At 44.5% G+C, this 19,697-nt stretch overlaps 1 protein-coding gene across 1 annotated transcript; it reads right to left on the bottom strand.

The window, feature by feature from the left end:
* Positions 1-423: 423 nt before the first annotated feature.
* On the bottom strand, positions 424-19,323 carry LOC308085212 (period circadian protein homolog 2-like; the record flags this gene model as incomplete). The annotated part of the gene is made up of 22 exons (XM_080428294.1): positions 424-510; positions 1,229-1,379; positions 3,282-3,472; positions 3,681-4,094; positions 4,212-4,855; positions 5,164-5,406; positions 5,912-6,118; positions 6,535-6,650; positions 7,372-7,525; positions 8,717-8,960; positions 9,125-9,233; positions 9,424-9,577; positions 9,909-10,015; positions 10,478-10,556; positions 11,697-11,839; positions 12,522-12,573; positions 14,196-14,397; positions 15,127-15,248; positions 15,533-15,687; positions 16,173-16,265; positions 17,870-18,322; positions 19,319-19,323. The coding sequence occupies 22 exons, from the start codon at positions 19,321-19,323 to the stop codon at positions 424-426; spliced, it is 4,125 nt and encodes a 1,374-aa protein (XP_080284420.1).
* Between the last annotated feature and the right edge of the window lie 374 nt (positions 19,324-19,697).

Raw genomic sequence — 19,697 nt, 5'->3', positions numbered from 1 at the left:
GGCCTCAGGGCTCGGCAAGGCTTACTTACATTTAACCCATTTAGTCCTGAGGCCGATTCTAAAAAGACCTAAGTTTTCTGAAAAACTTCAAATATTTATTCAAAAAATTACAACATATGTATGTTGCTATATACTGTACATAGCAACAAGAACCCAAAAAGGGGTTCCCGTCCTGAAAGGTAAAGTTACAAATAGGGGTTCCCGCCCAAAATGGGTTAAAGGCGCTTTGGATAATTGCACTATAGATATGCAGACATTGCAACCGTTTTAATTGTCTGTTCCTTAACCTGATGGTCCATAGCTGGTGGAGTGTGTCCCTCTGGTGGTCATCGAGTGTCTAGGAGCCAGAGTCAGGCTGGGGTGTGGACTCCTCTGCCTGGCCAATTGGCCACGTGGGCACTGCCCCCCCCCCCCCCCCCCCCCCTAACTGGACTCTCCAACCATGTCCCCCATGTTTTGCAGATCCTCCTGTATGGGCTCCGATGCTGCGTCCTCACAGTAAACACACTCCTGGTGGAATCATAAAAAAACAAGCACTCTCATTGATACACAGTCTAGATGGATACAGGTCGACTGGGCACATAAACATTGCGGGCACCTGAGTGTTAAATTGGCATTTTTTTTCCAAAATGTGAAAGAATTGAAGAATAAATGTATGCTGTGGAAAATGGATGGAAATAATGTAAAGTATACATGATTTGAACATGCACGGTACAGCATTATCAGACTGAAATTTACCCTTCAACTTCTTGTTTATGCCCCAAAATGACTGGTTATCCACAGGTTCCGAAGAAATTGTATAAATATTAGGCGTTAAACGACATTCAAAATGATTATATGTATAAAATAAATGTAAATATGAATTAAATAGGTGCCCAGAGGTCTCAGGGGCCCAATATACCAGTTACAGATCAGTGATTCTCAACCTCTCTCATTTCAAGGACCCCCAGTTTGATATGCATTAGGCCACAGACCCCCATTTGGTCGAATATTTGTCTCATCTCTGGATCCCCAATCCAGGCTGTAAAATCTGCAGTGTTTATTTAACTCTGAGTGTACAAATGGAACCGAATGGACCCTAGTAGGAGTATTTATTTATTCACTGACAACTAATCTAAACTGTACACACAATGAATTACTGCATTCACAACTTTGCTGTTGAATCCTAATTTATACTCCGCAGTATGACGGTGTCAAATGTGTGTGGGTGCGTTGATGTGATCCTGACCTTGACGTTAATAGCAGAAGGCAGGCCTCCCCTCCTCATCCAGGGGTGTTCATCCAACAGTTCTCTGCGCTGGTCGGAGGAGAAGCGTGGCTGGCTCTTCTGCACCTGTCTGAGCCTCTCTTTGTCCTCTTGCAGAACCCTCTGTATGTCTCTGTAGGTCAGGTAGGAACACAACATCAGGATTTATTATCACATCACTGAGTGAAAACATCAGCATGGTAATAAAAATCAATAAAAGGTCATACAAAACATTTACAGTCAACTGCAATCGAGGATTCTATGTGCAGCCCCCATCTGTAAAATCTGAATATTCTCATTCCTAATCGTTTTCTGTTCTGGTTAATTTTCCCATTGCTTTGTTTGATTGGCTAAGCAGTAGATTTGAACCGGAAACACATAACATGTCATATGTGGAACATATATGGAACCAGTGGTGTGCTCTACCCGTGTTACGCTATATACATAATGTGACCTGCAGAAAACCTTCGTGGCCAGAATCTGATACGCAGGAGGAGGGGCTGGGGGCAGCAAGAATGTAGACTTCAATTCAAATGGCCTTTTTCATGTGATAATGTGGCATCTGAGGTGAAGGCTTACTGTGTGATTATTGTCTTGAGGTGATAATGACCGCTGGCCGTTGGAGTTTTTAAGTGATTCACACATCAACTACTTAACAATAGAGCGGTTATTTCATTCGGTGACCACAATAATTATAGCATGCCCTCCGAAAAAACCTAGAAAACAAACCTCGAACACGCCACTGTATGGACTCCAGTTATGCTCAGAGCCTATTAGTCTCTTTCCTAAATAAGAAGTGCGTTTTCCCCCTGAGCATTTAGTGGTCCCAGTTCTCTAGTGATTCTGTGTCAGATTAGCCTCTCTACATATTACGAAAGATAAGATTCAATAAAGTTTAAGAATTGCAACAAAAACTAACTAAACATACCCTTTACTAGATACAGCAAATGTCTAAGCCAGCGATTCCCAAACTGTGGGCCGTGGGGGTATTGCAAGTGGCTCCCAAAATAATTGTCAAAACACCAAGATGATAATGATAATATGACATTAAAATACTGAGATACTGATAAAAAGGCACTTAAAGTATATTATGTTAGTTCCAATGATCCTAGCAAGAACACAATCGAGCATAGAACCATGGCCAGATGGGTGGGCCAAGAACACTGTCAAGATTTTCAAGTGGGCCCTGATCCAGGAAAGGTTGGGAAACACTGGTCTAAGCAGAACTTGTCCGAGGCGGTCTATAGAGCTCCTAGTTGACGTCATACATTTCTAGCATGCATCTGCCTTGATCACTCTGTTCCTGTAACGACTGAAATCCCCCCCACGGGATCAATAAAACTATCCATCTTTCTATCTATCTATCTATCTATCTATCTAACAACACAATGTTGGCAGGCATAATGGAGTGCCACTGATCAACAGCAGTCTTTTCAGTGCCAATCATTTCCATAACTTGTACAATGGCAACGTATTATTATTCAAGGTGGGCAGGTAACATGGTATTAGTCAACCTGGGGTTTATTTTGAAGTCCAATTTGTATTTAAGCTGGCTTGGCACTGGTGGGAAGAAAATGGGGGCGGCAGTGGCTCAGGAGGTAGAGCGGCCGCTTGGCAACCAGAGGGTTCCCAGTTCGATCCCGGGCTCCCCCAGAGTTAGTGTCGAAGTGTCCTTGAGCAAGACGCTGAACCCCTAATTGCTCCCGATGAGCAGGTTGGTGCCTTGCATGGTTTCCTCCGCCATCGGTGTATGAATGTGTGTGTGAATGGGTGAATGTAATGCACAATCATTGTAAAGCGCCAAGCGCCATGGATAAAGGCGCTATATAAATGAACCATCTACCATTAAGAAAACATAAGTCACTACATATCCAGAACTCTTTACCTTCATTTATACTCCCTCACATGAGGCTCGCAGAAAATAACACATTGTCAAGCACTGCGTCAAGCACTGTCAGTAGGTTGAAAATCTGTTCTTGTCGGCGAGCGTTGCCATCGTGCAATGGGAGTATGATGAATTAAGCTTATCACTCACCTGGATGGCATCTGGTAGGTCAGCCACAGACCGTCCCCTTGACCCGACACCTGGCTCTGGGACTGGCCCCCCTGTGAGCTGCCCCCTGCTCGGGCCATGGCTTTGGTCTTGGGGTCCTCCTGCAGAAGGACTTCCACATCAGTGAGTGAAGAGCTATCGTCACTGTGGGCCCCATGTGCCGGAGACTCCATCTGCAAAACGAGGAGCCGAACATGACAAATCCATGGCAGCAGGCGTTTGAATGCAGCAAAAAAGGATTACAAAAGACCAGCACCACCCCAGAAACGGACTGTTTGTAGCTATGCTGTCTGGCTAGCGTCTCAAAGCCCGGGACTGTATGCTCAAAGAGTGTTTGAGCATACACCTCTCCTTCCTCTTACGTTTCTCTATGCCCCTCACCTGATGGTCGTCAGTTTTGATCACGGCTCCTGCTGTGCAGCCGCCCTGAGCTCCAGCTGACGGTCCCGCGCCGTCCTGCCTCTCCGCGGAGCGCTGCGTCTCCTCCATGCTCAGCAGGTTGAGCTGCAGAGGAGTGCTGCACCGCGACTCGAACAGCCACGGCGACGAGGGCACCTCGCGGCCTGCAGACGCCGGGGTGGAGGAGCGAGACACGGCCCCCTCTCTGGGCTCCGCTGCGGGAGCTTTAGGGGGCTCAGCAGGGGCCAGGTCGAATGAGAAGGGCTGGGCCGGGTAAGAGGCTTGGCTCACAAACGGAGCAGCCTGGACCGGGAAAGACGGCTGGGCCGTGAAGGGCTGCGGGGTAGTGTAGACCGCCTGAGGGGCTTGAAAGGGCTGCTGGGTAGTGAAGGCCGTCTGAGGCACTTGGAGGGGCTGCGGGGTAGTGTAGAGTGCCTGAGGGGCTTGGAAGGGCTGCTGGGTAGTGAAGGCCGTCTGAGGCACTTGGAGGGGCTGCGGGGTAGTGAAGACCACCTGAGGGGCTTGGAAGGGCTGCGGTGTAGTGTAGGCGGGCTGGGCAGGGAATCGTTGTTGGCTATTGAAGGAGGCTTGTGTTTGAATCGTGTACGCAGGTCGTGGGGTTTGGAAGGGCTGCTGGGTAGTGTAGGCAGTTGGGGTTTGGGTCTGCTCAGGGAAGAAAGCCGGTCTAGGAGCGGTCACAATCTGACCCATTTGGCCAAGCTGGCCCATTGGGGGAAACAAATAGTTGGGCAGAACCAACGCCACCACTGGAGTAACCATAGGGGCGGGATATGGAGTGGCAGTGGGCGGAGCTTGGCTGATCTGTCCCTCCCCATATCCAGTGGAGAGGGAGGGGTCTGGAAAGGGGGCCAGCGATGGGGGGGCGGGGGGCGTGGGGTAAACAGGGAGCTGGTAGGCTGGCACCATGGCTGGGTAGGAAACATTGAAAGATGATTGGGAGGCTTCCGATGGGGACCAGGAGGTTTGGTTGAGACCCTGGAGTGGGGGGTGAGGTTTGCGGTCTGATGAATCGCTGTCTGATGAATCGGGCTGCTTGATGCGAGGTTTCTTGGACTTTCTGTTGCGGCTTCCCTTCTTGGCGGCGGGCTCAGGCCTGCAGCCACCTGGTTTAGAGCTCCCTTGGACCCCAGGTGATTCTAAAGGGAGATTATATAGCATGTTGGTTCAGGAATTCATCTGACTGTATTCAAGTTGAGAAGCAATTAACTGGATCATGTATCAAATATTTTAGTAATTGCGGGATTGGTTTGGTGATGTACGGTATCACGTAAAATGTTTAATATGTGCAATTCCAAGATCTCTTTCTGTTTGAGGTTCAGGTAACTGTAACTGATCACAAAACATTAACAATAATTTTGTTAACAGTGGTCCAAAAAAGAAAAGAAAAGAGAATCTATTATGAGTAAGATGGGGTTATGTTCATTGTGAGAGGCCTGTACTCTACCTCGAAAACGTGTCAACTCTCTGTGCTTGCGGAGGTAGGTGGAGCAGTCCTTCTGAAAGGTCCTGGCACTGCGGAGGTCTCCACAGCAGTGGAGGAAGGTCTGCTCCTCTTTCTGGGTGTGCGCGGCCAACACCTGCTTGGTCAGGCCCAGCCTTTGATACGCCTCCTTCTCCTGGCTGGGCGGAGACGCCACCACTGGCAGCACTGGGGGGGCGGGACTATCAGCCACATCCTCAATGATCTCTGTCATGGGGATTGCGGTCACACACAAATGAGTTGCGGAGAAATAGCCGGTCACACAAACGACACAACCACAGCAGGAGGGCAAATTCTTAGCAGAATCTGTTAGGTTTACTCATACGTCAACCGTTTTACAGCCAAATCACTGAGACGGACGGGCATGCATGACACTCTCGAGTGCATTAAAGTGTTAAAGCTACAATCCGGGACTTATTTGGTAGAGTATGTTAATACAATATAAATAGCACATCTGCGGTGGTTGGAGGTGGTCTCCCTACTCTTCCATTAAGACATTTTGATTGGTTGAAGATGTCAATAGTTATTTGAACCAGAAGGCGCACTGAATTGGACACTTGGATGTGGCGCCAATCTGTAATGGCAGTTCGGACATCATTGCAATTACCTCTCTCCGTGAGGAGAGGGAGACAACGGACATAAAACGTACAGATTGTAGCTTTAACGTGTCTTTAAATGCATGTGTTTGCCAGAATGGACACGGGGAGCTCACCAGATTCGGGCAGTGGCTTCTTGTCCCCCACGTGGACTATGGTGCTACTGTAGCTGCACTGGGACGTGATGGACACCACACTCTCTGCCTTGCTGAGCAGAGGGAGAGGTGCGAGGGGGCTTCCCACCACGGCCGCAGCCCCAGAGGGAGGCTTCTTAGGGGCTTTCATGGCGGACAGTCCATGTTGGCTGTCCAACGTTAAAGGATCTGCAAAGGGGTGGACGGAGAGTTGTTTTTGTTGGCTCGGGCCCACAAAGAGACGACTAATTCCTCATGCATCAATAATGCCTGATTTATACTTCGTTGCGCATCATTTTGCACTGAAAATAACCAACCTACAAGGTCACAACGAGTCACAATGCGATGCGTTGTGTGCTTGTGAATTGGCTATTTCCGGTGCACTGCGTCTGCACGCAACTTAGTATGAATCAGGCTTTGCATCACAATGCCAAGTGTTCTCTACAGCGCACAAGACTAGTAACAACTGTCGTTTTTCCAGACTGACACCTTATGTGAAATGAGGTAAAAGCCTTGATTTGGACAATCATTGTTTGTTTCTCTGTGCTTCTGTGTGTGTGTGTGTGTGTGTGTGTGTGTGTGTGTGTGTGTGTGTGTGTGTGTACCTTGTGATTCCTGCATGTCAGTGTCAGAGCACTTCTTGTCCTCGTCAGAGTTGGAGGAGGTGGCGTTGGAGTACTTCCTCTTCCCTGTGATGGGGACATTGCAACTCTCCAGATACCTGAGAGACACACAAACCCCACAGAGTGTGAGTGCACATACTGTAGCCGAGACAGAGAGAAAGACACGTCTGTGCGTGTGTGTGTGTGTGTGTGTGTGTGTGTGTGTGTGTGTGTGTGTGTGTGTGTGTGTGTGTGTGTGTGTGTGTGTGTGTGTGTGTGTGTGTGTGTGTGTATGTGTGTGTGTGTGTGTGTGTGTATGTGTATGTGAGAGAGAAGACAGTGAGACAGAGTGAAATAAGAATTTAACAAACGCGTACAACAGTGCAAAGCAGACAACCAGTCCCACAACTAACTGTCTGTCTGTCTGTCTGACTGTCTGTCTGTCTGTCTTGTGAGCTTGTAGATTGTCAATTTACACAATTTTTTGTTTGAACAATTTTTTTGTAAAACATAATTAAATACTGCCTATTTTAGCATAGAACATTATTTATTATTTATTATTATTGGTATTTGACGTGTGCAATGTTTGTTGAGCAAGCTTAAGAGGCAAACAGTGAAGTAATTTTTATGTTCCAATGTTCAATGGAAAAACACAATTAAATAAATAATAGCAATTATTTTTATGATAATTAATTGTCAAGAAAAATGTCATGTCATAGAAAGTCAACATGCACATGCACATGCTAGTGCACGTGCACGTGCACGTGCACGTGCATGCGCACACACACACACACACACACACACACACACACACACACACACACACACACACACACACACCTAATGACACTGTCAAGGCAGTTGATCTGCTGGTAGGAGTAGACAGTCTGTTCTTTGCAGGTCAGGTCTGCCATGCTAGCTATAGTACTGTCCATGGCCAGCAGAGGGGGCGCAGAGTCCTTCAGACACACCACATGGCTCTTCTGGACTGCTGCTGGATAAAAGACAAAAACGATTGCAACAATTAGGACACAAATGAAGATGTCAGCATGTTTCACCAACACATTGACCATTTTCATACCGGTTAGAAAGGGGCGTCAAACTCGTTTCGGGATGAGGCCCGCATTGCGCAAAAGGTGATTTGATGAGGGCCCCAAACAATTGCACGTTCACTTACACAGTTGTCACTTGGCTTTATTTTTCAGCCTGTTGTCTCAGTCACTGCAAAAAATACAGTACCGTATATCACTTTACAAATTTTGTTTATAATTTATTAAGAACAATAGCTACTTTAATTATTGACTTTAATTATTGGTATTACAGTTGTAAGCTACAAAAAAATTGTATGAGCGGTGAAAAGAACAAAGCAATTTTTGTTTAAGGAGCCCCAATAAACCAATTTAAAGTAGAACAATTACATTACAAATTTAAATTTAGTTTCTTCAAAACACACTTTTTGCTACTACTCCTACAAGAGTTTGTCCAAAACTCACACAAATGGGTACACATTATCTCTGGGGTCATGTGGTCAAGATGTATCAGTCAGATTTGTCTGATTCCATTCCAATTGGCTATGACTAAATTTCAGGGTCGCATGCGGCCCCGAAAAGTTTTTTTTCGTAATGGAATACAGTAGAGAATACAAGTCTTAATGTGATGTCAATGCACAAAGAAAACAGAAATCAGTGACCAATAAGGCCTACCGCTGCTCTAAACAAGTCTGTACAGTGGAAACAGTGTTCATTTCTTACAGCTGAATAAAATAATGAAGCATATCCTCTTAAATCACACAGCTCACTCATTTTGAGATTATTCTTTGTTTCTTGCAAATATTTGGAGGGTTTTCAATAGTTACTTTACCTAATTGTTTGTTCGATAATTTGTAAATAGCTATCCAAGTGAATACACAGTCAAATTCGGAGCGTTCATTCAACTCGTGAGTGCAAACATGAACCCCTACAGATAATGTTTACACTATTTGAGTTCAACCCTATACACGTCGTTCTACATCAAATAGCAAAAAATAGCAGAATAGCGATGTGAAGGTTCATGTTGTGAAATGAACAATGTGTTAAGTCGTTTTGAATGTTTGCACTTGTCAATGGAATAGTGTGTGTGCGTGTGTGTGTGTGTGTGTGCGTGTGCGTGTGCGTGCGTGTGTGTGTGTGTCTCCATCTGTACTCACCATCAGAACTCTTTCTTTGCTCCAGTTTGGGGGTCAAGGGAGATGCGGAGGCCAGGTAGACCTGGGGGTCCTGGTTCTTCAGCATGTGGACGCCCTTACAGATCTCCTGGAAGGTCCTGGGAGGCTTGACCTTGTCCGTCTCCTCCGCCACGTTCCCGTTGCTGTCGCTTGACGATCCCACACTGGCCGGCTGCTCGTGGGAACCGTTGCTGCCATAGCCACTGGAGCCCATGTTATGGATGGGCTGGGGATGGAGAGGGACGGGTTGTTATAGCAACTACTGTCGCAGGAATGAGGTGACTGTAGATGACTCTGTGTGTGTGTGTGTGTGTGTGTGTGTGTGTGTGTGTGTGTGTGTGTGTGTGTGTGTGTGTGTGTGTGTGTGTGTAAGGCTAGACAGGTCCATACCTGCAGTAGGAGCCTGTGAATCTGCTCACTGATTTCCTGGATGTCTGAATCCATTATCTTTCCTCCATGGAACGCTGGGGCTGCAAACACATCTTCATTAACAGGCCCCCTGGGACACAAACAAACACCCACAAAGTCACAATATGTCACCTTCCAAATGAGTGCCGAAAGAGGACATCCATCAAGTGTGAGCTGCTGTCAGTGTGTGTGTGTGTGTGTGTGTGTGTGTGTGTGTGTGTGTGTGTGTGTGTGTGTGTGTGTGTGTGTGTGTGTGTGTGTGTGTGTGTGTGTCTTCTCACATGCGGACTTTGTGCCTGCCGATGACGAAGGAAACCTTGCGGCTCCAGGGGTTGACAAAGCTGGACCAGCTGGTATCTATGGTAACGTACTCTCCGTTCTTCGCACAGAAACGGATGGTCGAGTGGTCAAACGCCTGGCCTCCATACTGCAGAACTGTTGGTGCAACGGTACAAATGGTAAATGCTCTGCTTTTACCATTAGCGTTATACAAAGTGCCAACCAGCTCTCTGGGCAGCAGACGTGGGTTCAGCGTCTTGCTCGAGGATACTTTGACACAAAGCCAGGGGAAGCCAGGGATCGAACCGGGGACCGTGTGGTTCCCAGACACCCGTTAAATGTATGTACTATATCAGTACTTCACAAATTTTTTTTAAACCACTTTTTTTTAGATCACCCACACATTTTCAGCTCGACACCCAAAAGAGAATGAATCACTTAAGCCCTACATTGACAGAAAACGATTGAAATTGAATTCCATTCTTACCCTTTCGATGTACGGCCAGCATCAAGGGCCTGTCGCTTGGGTGCACGTTGAGTAGGAGGGGGGTCCCGATCAGGTCCTGGGGGAGGTAGCCCAACAGAGGAACAGCCCTGAGGGAGAGGCAGCATTGTTAAGTTAAATTAAATGTATTTATTGTCAAGTACATTTACAGAATTTGTCCTCTGCATTTAACCCATCCTATTTGTAGCAGTGAGCAGCTATTCTTCCTTTTGTCAAAGGCTAGCAAGTGTACTGTTACAGTATTAGACATAATCATATCCTGATTATGGTTGTGATTATGCTGTTTTTATGCACCTTTAATAAGACATTTTCCAAATATCCCTGTTTCTAAGTTCCCTGAATAAACAGGTTTTCTGTCTATCTTTGCCCTCTTGCTATAGAATGTACAGTGTTTATTGTATTGCATTTGATTGTATTATACTTATCAGTTGTAATAATATTCTGTTTGTGAAACACTGTGTTGTGTGAAGTGCTACATAAATAAAATGTATTATGATCATGATTATAATGACTGTGTGTGATCGTGGGGTTGCTTGTGGCGGCCCACTCACCTCTCATCCACATCCTGGAACACACAGTTGGGTGTGTGTGTAGTGGTGAAGATGCGCTTGTCAGAAGGGATTCTGGGAGCTGCAGAGAGGGGAAGGACATGTTAAATCTGGTTTATACTTCATCACCAAATGTCACTCACAGAAAATAGCCAAGTTTGTAGATCTAGTATGTTCAGCGAGCGATACCATCGTATAACAGGGTTTAAATTAAGCATTAGAGATGATGAATTGTTGGAATTTGTGCCAGACAGAGTGGATGTGTGCCAATATATCATGGCAGTGAAAACGGTGTGTGGGCGCAGCCCTTATGCTCCAATTCAGAGATTGGTAGCTCATATCAGCTGATTCTTTTTAATGGTTGGACGACACACTGAAATGCTCGAATGCTCACTGTGCAAGGGGAAACATATTCATGTTTTTGTAGTGATTTTGAGTGAAAATGTGTCTTTTTATTTCACCCATAGATCTTTTCCACTTGGGCATGTGATTGTAGATGAAAGTTTTAAAATGGTCCTTAAAAATAATTAAATTAAATTGAAGAAACTTTGACAGCTGTTTTTAGTAAGCCCACACCGCCACTGACGTCTTTTGACTCTTTTTATAATTTTTTTTATCTAAATTTCTCCACCAGGAGGACGTAGAGCCTTCGTCCTACTCCTCCCACCCAACACTCCCTGCTGACAGGTGCCACCCCAGCCCGTACGAATACATGCAATGACCAATATCACCCTCCCCACCCCCGAACACTGGCCAATTGTGTTCGCATAGACGCCCGACAAAGCCGGCTGCACCACGATGGATCCGAACCCACAACCTCCGTGGTTGTGGGCAGGGACTTTACCACTGCGCCACCCGAGCGGTCCAAGTTGAAAATGTTTTTAAATGTGTTTGCTGTGAATGCTGAATGATGTGACATCCAACATCTACTCACATGTTGGCCTAGATAGCTGAGACCTCAGCTTTGATCTCAATTTCATTCTCAATTGTTTTTGTACGCTGTAATCTCACGCTCCGAGGCAAATCAAAAACACCACTCTTCTACCAGCTATTGTTCCCTTAGGGTCATTTTCATTCATCATGTGTTTAGAATGGTAAAGAGCCTATTGGCATCAGAATATCTGACTTTGTAACAAAACTCTTGTGTTGTGTAGTGTTGCATTGTGTTTTATATTGAGATACATTTCCTGTGTGTTTTGTGTGTGTTGTTCCACTGTCTCACCTTCATAACCGGAGTGCACTCGTTCCGCCAGCAGGAGGCAGCAGAACTGTTCCTCAGACAGTTCAGGATCCTGCACCTTCATCAGGTAGGGTGTCATGCGGAAAGGCTGGTACTGGAGGACTCCCTCATGTTCCTTACCCCCGCTATAACACACAAAATCATTTTAAAGCGGAGCTCAGCAATTTTGGCCTTCATAATTGTGTGACAGCAATAATAGAAATATTACATTACTGGCTTTCTTAACGGTCCAACTGCATTCATAACCATAATGGGTAAGAGGCGTTTGTCAATAGCACAAGATCATAATTTTTTGGCCACAGGTCATTATATTAGCAGGTTAAATTCAAATGTATAAGGTGTAAGGTATTGAAATAGATTTAGGCTTATTTTGAGTTAGTGATTGTAGGATAGCATTGATACACAGAATGGTGAGTGTTTTTTCTCAGTGGGTGATGGAACACTTTTTTTTGCTACACACTTGCATTAACACAGAACATTGACTGTAAACATAAAGGTGTAAAGCAGCTATATGACAGTCCGTACAGTTGCGTATCTTGTGACCAGGACCAAAAAAAGGAAAAGGTTTTATTTCATGATCTCGACATAAAGAGCAAAAGATGATCTGTGTTGTCCGTATATCACAGTAATTTTTTCTATTATGAATTCAGCCTTTTTTTTCTCCTTTCAACAGGATTTCTGTTCGCAGTATAGACGCTAGCATCCTCCCACCATCCACCCATTCATGCTCATTTCTCTGACTCTCCAGCTCTAGCTCTGACTCCATGCTTATTATTGAAACAGGAAATGATGAGCCGCCATCCTCACCTGATACGACAGAAGAAGGATTTCTCCTGCATGCACTCATTGGGAGAGGATTCTGTGTGTGTGTGAGAGAGAGAGAGAGAGAGAGAGAGAGAGAGAGAGAGAGAGAGAGAGAGAGAAGCAGGGAAAGGCAACACAAGCAAGAACAGGATGAGTACAACAAATCAACACTCATCAAAAGAATAATAATATAATTTTAAAAAAAAATGCAGATCTACAAGTTGCATCGCAAAGCGTTATCTTGTAGATTTGCTATTTTCACCATTTTTATCATCTTTTTTGGGGATTATCAATTCAAACGATTAGTTCGATTAGACCCTTACATCTGTGAGTTACCGTTGTTGAACAAAAAGGTGCCAGAAACAAGGAGTGGTATGGAAATAAAGACAGTGTTTGTCAGCACTGAGACACTTTAATTCAACGACGAAGAGCAGCTGTTTTCATTTACTGCAGAACCACCAATCATATTGAAGAATAAAACTTTGAACAGTCTAAATAGATGACACAGTGTTGGGTGAACTATCGAGCAGCGTAGACCGATTGACGCAATAACAAAGACTAGAAACGTAGATGTACAGTATAAGAAGTGCTTGCAACAAAACATTTTGTCTGTAAGTGGAAGTGACAATGAGTGACCAATTTGGGTGTTATGCTCCAATTCTCACAAAAATCTTTAGACTGGCCTCAAGTAGGTCAGCAGGGCATAGACACATTTGCTGATGTAAGTTACAAGCCCTTTTCCAATTTGTTTGCTGTAACAGCTATATAATATTATATATTATATAGGTCTTGGCCTATATAGCATGTACATTTTGCATATAGTCTATAAGCAGCTAAATGTACAAGTCTAACTATTTAGATGTGCGAAATAGGCTTGTATGCCTTGCAGCCGTGCAAGTCACCCACAGTTACTGTATGTCCACCTCACATTTCCTGCTCCATTGATTCAACAGGAAACGGGTAACACGGAGCAGCTCATATGTGATCATCTGTGTGGGCGTTGTACGTCACAAATAATGGCTACATTGAGAAATAGAACACATGGTGTAAAACAAGACCAGGAGACCTGGTTCTGCCAGACCCCGAATAAATTCCTAGTACTTTATAAGGACTTCGTATGACGGACTTCGTATTACGTGTCAGCCTGTGTCCCTTTTATGCCCATGTATGGAGAAGAAAGGGTCCCTTTTATACAGCCAGTCTTTTTCGCCCATGTATGGACGAAAGGGGGCAGAGCCTCATGTAGGCCGACCCTCTGGGTCTGGCAAACACAATCTGTGCCAGGCACATCCGTGTGTGTGGGGGGCGACAGGAGGTGGACAAAATTGATGCTTAACCAAGTATGCATACTGTATGTGGTAAGGATCCTGTTAAATGTGGCCTTCCCATGTGCCACTTCTGCACAGCACAAGGGTGACGTACCACTGACTGACTGACGTGAAATCCAACATCTACTTACATGTTGGCCTAGATAGCTGAGACCTCAGACCTTTGAGCTCTCAACAATTTCATTCTCAATTGCTTTGTTTTTTTTTATACGAAATCTCACTCTCTCAGGCAAAAGTCTCTCACACAACCACACTGTTATATATACCCAGCTTCCCAGGGGGTAATTTCATTCATCAAGGGTAATTTCATTCATCAAGATCCACGTGCGGAAAATGCTGGATAGGTTACCTGCTCCAGTGCACATGCTCCATGAGGGAAGGCGGTAGGGAGTGGTGAAACTGTAGAACACGCTAACATCCTGAGGCGCCAGGAACTCCACAAACTTGGCGTTGTCGAACACTTCGCACTTGCAGTTCAAGATGGACGCCGCCTGGTCCGAGATGTAGATGATCTTCCCCGTGATGAGGGAGACAGCCACGGCGAATATATCCTAGCGAACAACAGCAGAAATATTAGATCTCCAGATGTGAGCTGTAGCTTTGTTTCTACGAAATTCCATGAACTCTGTGATGAAAGCTTTGAGTACTTAGAAAAAGCACTGTATAAATTGTATGTATTATTATAAACCAGTGCAGGGTTAAAATATGTTTTTCTAGGGAATCTTTAAGTAAGCACAATGATTTTGTCAAAACAATTAACTGTGGAGCCCAGGTTTTACTTTTTTTCTACTAGATTGCTATCCAAAAGAGTCAAATATACAGTAAGGAAAGAAATAGCTCTATATCTTTGTATTCATGTTCATTGCACGCAAAACAAATTATAGTACTGACAAGAACAGATGTGAAAAGACCAAAATATTGGTAAATGGTTAAAAGAAGTATGTTTATGTTTGTCTATGGAAAAATCACATCAAAGCAGAAGATATGGAAAAGATATGGGTTCTCTTTATAACTACCGGTATTTAGAAAGCACTGATTTGGAAAGGGTACAGGGTCTGTGGAGTAACTCTGGAGAGGATTAATATGCCTGTCTGCTTTGTAGAGGAGGAAAGACTGACATGTATTGTGATTGGTGGACTGAATGGTGGAATAAAGATGGACATTGAAACCGAGAAACAAGCTGTTTACCTATTATGACATGCCCCAGAATAGGGTCGCTAGGTTTCATGTGGTTAATTTGGAGCCAGCCCTACATTGGCATGCAACTGTGAGGTACTTACAGTACTTTTGAGCGTGTATTCTGAGGTGATGCTGTTGATTTCCTCGATGGTGTAGGATGACACGTCAAGCCCGGGTGGTTGGCTGTCATTGGCCATCAACATCTGGTAGTGCTCTTCATTGGCTGCCAAGTCAAGAAATACCCAGATGCCATCTCACTCACAAATTAAACATGGACAGAAAGTCTTGCTAAATATATCCTTTACATCTCTTATTGCAGGGGATCCCAAAATGTTCCATGCCAAGGACCCCCAAATAATCATAGCTGCGACCCCCTTATGTGAAATAGCCGATCTGCGAGCTCACAATGCGTCATATCGCGGTGCATTGTGAGCTTGATGATCAGCTATTTTCGGAATATTGTATGAACTGAATTTGAAATTAAATTAAATATGAAGATAGCCTTACCTTTGACCTGTTTGACACATCGCAACGCGTATTTGAGGGTGTTGAGCGTGCTCGACTTTCCCTTGTTACGCTTTTCCGTTGGCAGATGCTTCTTCAGCTCCTTCATGGTTTTGAAGATCTCTTTCTGAGTCTTGGCATTGGCTGACTGTTCACTGCTGCAGAGCACACGAGAAAGATGCACTTGTGTCAAAATGGGAAACTCTTGGTTTGTCCTTAACTTTTGATGTGTTTTATTGTTGTTAGAAATCAACCCTGAAAATGAGGTGCATTACTAGCCACATGCTAGCAGCTCTACTGAGGAATGTGTTAAGAAACCATGTAAAGTAAAACTAACAGCATCATCCCAATGCATTTGTCAAGTATCAAACTATCCTAAAAAAATAAAATAAATATATATATATATATATATATATATATATATATATATATATATATATATATATATATATATATCCAATTACTGCTCAAAATAGTAGTTCACTCACATTTCAATTTAAGACAAGTAGTGGCCTTATACTGCTTGGCTAGACTTGAGTGAATTCATTTAAAAGCAAGTAAACACTGTATTTCTCCTAGGTGCTTGTCAACTGGACATTATAAGTTCAGACAGCAGGTTTAAGGGTATAAGATGTACACTAACCTGCAGCCACTGGAGGAAGGGTTGTCCTGCTCGGAACTCACCAGACTAAAGGCATTGGAGCTGCTTGGAGGTGAGCGGCTGTCAGAGTTTGAGCTGCAATGACAAAGGACAGGCAAATATATGGAATGGCCTACAGAAAAGTCCCAAAACTAAACAGGGCAATACAAAAAAGAGATATGTTGATAATGTACAATGAATCCCAATCTTCTACATTTGGCCTCTGAGCAAATCAATTTGGGAATCTGTGCCTTGCTTATGGGCACACTGACTGTTGTTGTAATAGAACAAGAGATCACTGTTGCTTGGACAAAAGCAGCCAGGGTGGGGATGGTAGCCACACACGCTTGGCAACACTCGCACTTGCAATAATAATAAGTTTGGGGCTGGCAGGTTGTACAGAGCCACTGCAGCCAATAAACTGAAGGCAGTGGGCGTTGGCTTCCTTCTGACCGCCTGAGATGGGTGGCAACCTCCCATTGAGGTCACGCCATCCACATACGTCCACATCACTCATTAGCCCTTTGTACAGTACAGCTGAAGCCAGGGCAGTCATAATGAAGCGAGTCTATGTATGCTAAGTGCAGGCTTTAGCGGTCAGTAGATTGCTTGGTAGCATTTACATTGTACAGTATATTACTGGATAATGTACACTAATACCACTATTGTACAGTATATAGATACATTTACATGGTATACACTGACCTATGTACTACTATCTTACCGTCATTATGCTGTATGGTGACCTAGCCTATTACTTTTCATAATGTCTTTGTTTGACTCAGTTCCACATATAAATATTGTGAAAATAGCCAATCTACAAGCTCACAACGCCTCACGTTGCGAGCCGTTGTGACCTTGTAGATCGGCTATTTTAATGTTAAATGTTTGCCTCTTTCTTATATTACAATTTGGCCAATGTTTGACCATTTTTTATAGTATAGTTTGATGATTACTTTTGATGCAGTAATGATCAATGGGGGAAAAAGTTAGGTTTTAAAAAGATCTTAAAAGTCCTTAAATTGTCAATTCAATGTCATCTGGGGACCCCCAAAATCATGTGGGGACCCCTGGCGAGAACCACTGGTCTACAGGTTGTTGTGAAGTAAATAATATGACTGCTGTGAACGTAGTGAACGTAGGTGCAGAGGCACTCTACTGACGGCACTTTTTCTTCATAATTGTACTGCTCGTCATCCGACTAAGCATTAATATCATACTTACAAGAACAAGGGTGCTACACGGAAATGAACTAACATAAAATTATAAATATACATCAAATTAAGACTATTAGAGAACACCAGCAAAAACCTGTAGTACTAATTTAACTCTTATCGGTAAAAACTGACCTGGTTTTTACGGTGTAGTATTTATAGTGTTTCTATTTTCAAGAAAGTCCCTAGTTGATGACTCACATACTCACTCACTCACGCATGTACGCACACACAAACACACACACACACACACACACACACACACACACACACACACACACACACACACACACACACACACACACACACACACACACACACACACACACACACACACACACACACACACACACACAACAAAATGGAATTCTATCAAATGTAATGAACTGCACTTCCATGGCCTACTACAGGTAGAGGGTCATCTCCCCTACAGTGGCCGGAAGACACTTGATTAACCACAATGCATTGGGGTGGATGTACACGTACCTCGTGTTGCTCACTGATGACTCATTGAGGGCGGAGTCTTTGCCGTTGCCATTTGAACTGCCCACAGACTCGTTGCCGTGGGACTCGTTGCCATGGGATTCTGTCCCGCTGCCACTGCCGCCCGTCTCCGCGTCCTCGTGCATCCTGTCGTCGCGGTGAGAGCCCAGCGAGGCCGGGTGTTCGTGGCTGCTGTCGCTTCCCTCCGAAGCCAAGCCCAGCTCAGCCCCGCCCCCCACGCCACACCCTCCCTCGCCGTAACCGCTGGCCATGCGGTGCATTTTTTGGCTGATGGAGCCACAGGCGGCTCCCTGCTCTCCCTTCACCTGGAAGCCGACACCTTCTCGATCGCGTCCGTTCAACAACGTAGAGTACAGGTAGCGCTTGGGGTTGGCGTCCTCGGACATGGGGCAGGCACGTCTGTCTGTCTGTGCCTCTCTGGGAGCAGGACGCAGTCTGAAGGAGGGAAATCACAACGACAACAGAACTAAACTCAGAGAGTCAAGGTCAATTATTTATCACAGTACACTACCTTGCAATGGAAAATAGGTCAGTTCAGGAAGTGCTGGTGTGGGGATTCGGCCAAACCAGTTCAGTCTAGGCACACCACCGAGACTAAACGTCAGATTAAATGTTTCAAAATAAGAGAGTAATATACCTATAAATGCAGTTTTTTGACAATTATATAAAAAAAGACACTTCGCAATCTTTTATGAATAAAAAAAAGTAGTGAATATAAAATAAAAATAATTGATAGCTGCAGTCCTAAAAACCATAATGTGACACACACACACACACACACACACACACACACACACACACACACACACACACACACACACACACACACACACACACACACACACACACAGCTGCTCATGCTTCAAAGCGGTGAAAATAAAGGGCAGGATGTGCTCTGCCCTTTCTAGCTCAGCTTAGCCCCACATCAGTGTGATCCACCTTTTCCAAGAGCTAATATTAGCTTAAAGGTGAGTCAGTTGGGATGAAAACAACTCAAGCTCAGTGTCCATTTTGACTGTGCTGCTTGACTGTGCTGCTTGCCCCACCAGCAGGGGGTAAAACAGCCAGACTAAAGGCCATTCATATTAACTGTCACTTCCTATACAGCCTCAATTTACAACTCAGAAGCTAGCCCCTTGGCTTCAACGGAAGAAAATAAAACTGCGTCTCACATTTAGGATAGGAATCTTATACAACAGTGAATGTTGAACATACAGCACACAACCTAATCATTGGTGACTTGAGTGACTTAGTTGGACCACATCACTTCATATAAAGCTAGATGACAATTCTAGAGAATTCACCAGACTCAGTGTCAACGATCCATAATACAGCCTGCTCGTTCAGGTACTTTGGTTTCTGTCACTTACAAACAACTCTCTGAGCCTGGTATCAATGACCAATTTTAATTTTGCTCTACACCAAGCCAACCTCATATTCACAAGTGCTTGTCACACTGAAAAGACAAGAGTGTGTGTGTGTGTGTGTGTGTGTGTGTGTGTGTGTGTGTGTGTGTGTGTGTGTGTGTGTGTGTGTGTGTGTGTGTGTGTGTGTGTGTGTGTGTGTGTGTGTGTGTGTGTGTGTGTGTGTGTGTGTGAGAGAGAGAGAGAGAGAGAGAGAGAGAGAGAGAGAGAGAGAGAGAGAGAGAGAGAGAGAGAGAGAGAGAGAGAGAGAGAGAGAGAGAGAGAGAGAGAGAGAGCAACAACACTTGTCATAAAGCCTTTTGAATTGATAGAGAGAGAGAGAATTAAGTGGTGCATTTGGGACTTGGGGTATCAGACTACTCTTAATTTAGATTAATATTATATCA

This window comes from Gymnoscopelus braueri, assembly GCF_963280865.1.
Source record: "Gymnoscopelus braueri genome assembly, chromosome: 5".
NCBI lineage: Eukaryota > Metazoa > Chordata > Actinopteri > Myctophiformes > Myctophidae > Gymnoscopelus > Gymnoscopelus braueri.
The sequence above is the reverse complement of the archived record's forward strand: the minus strand, read 5'-3'. Positions and strand labels throughout refer to the sequence as shown.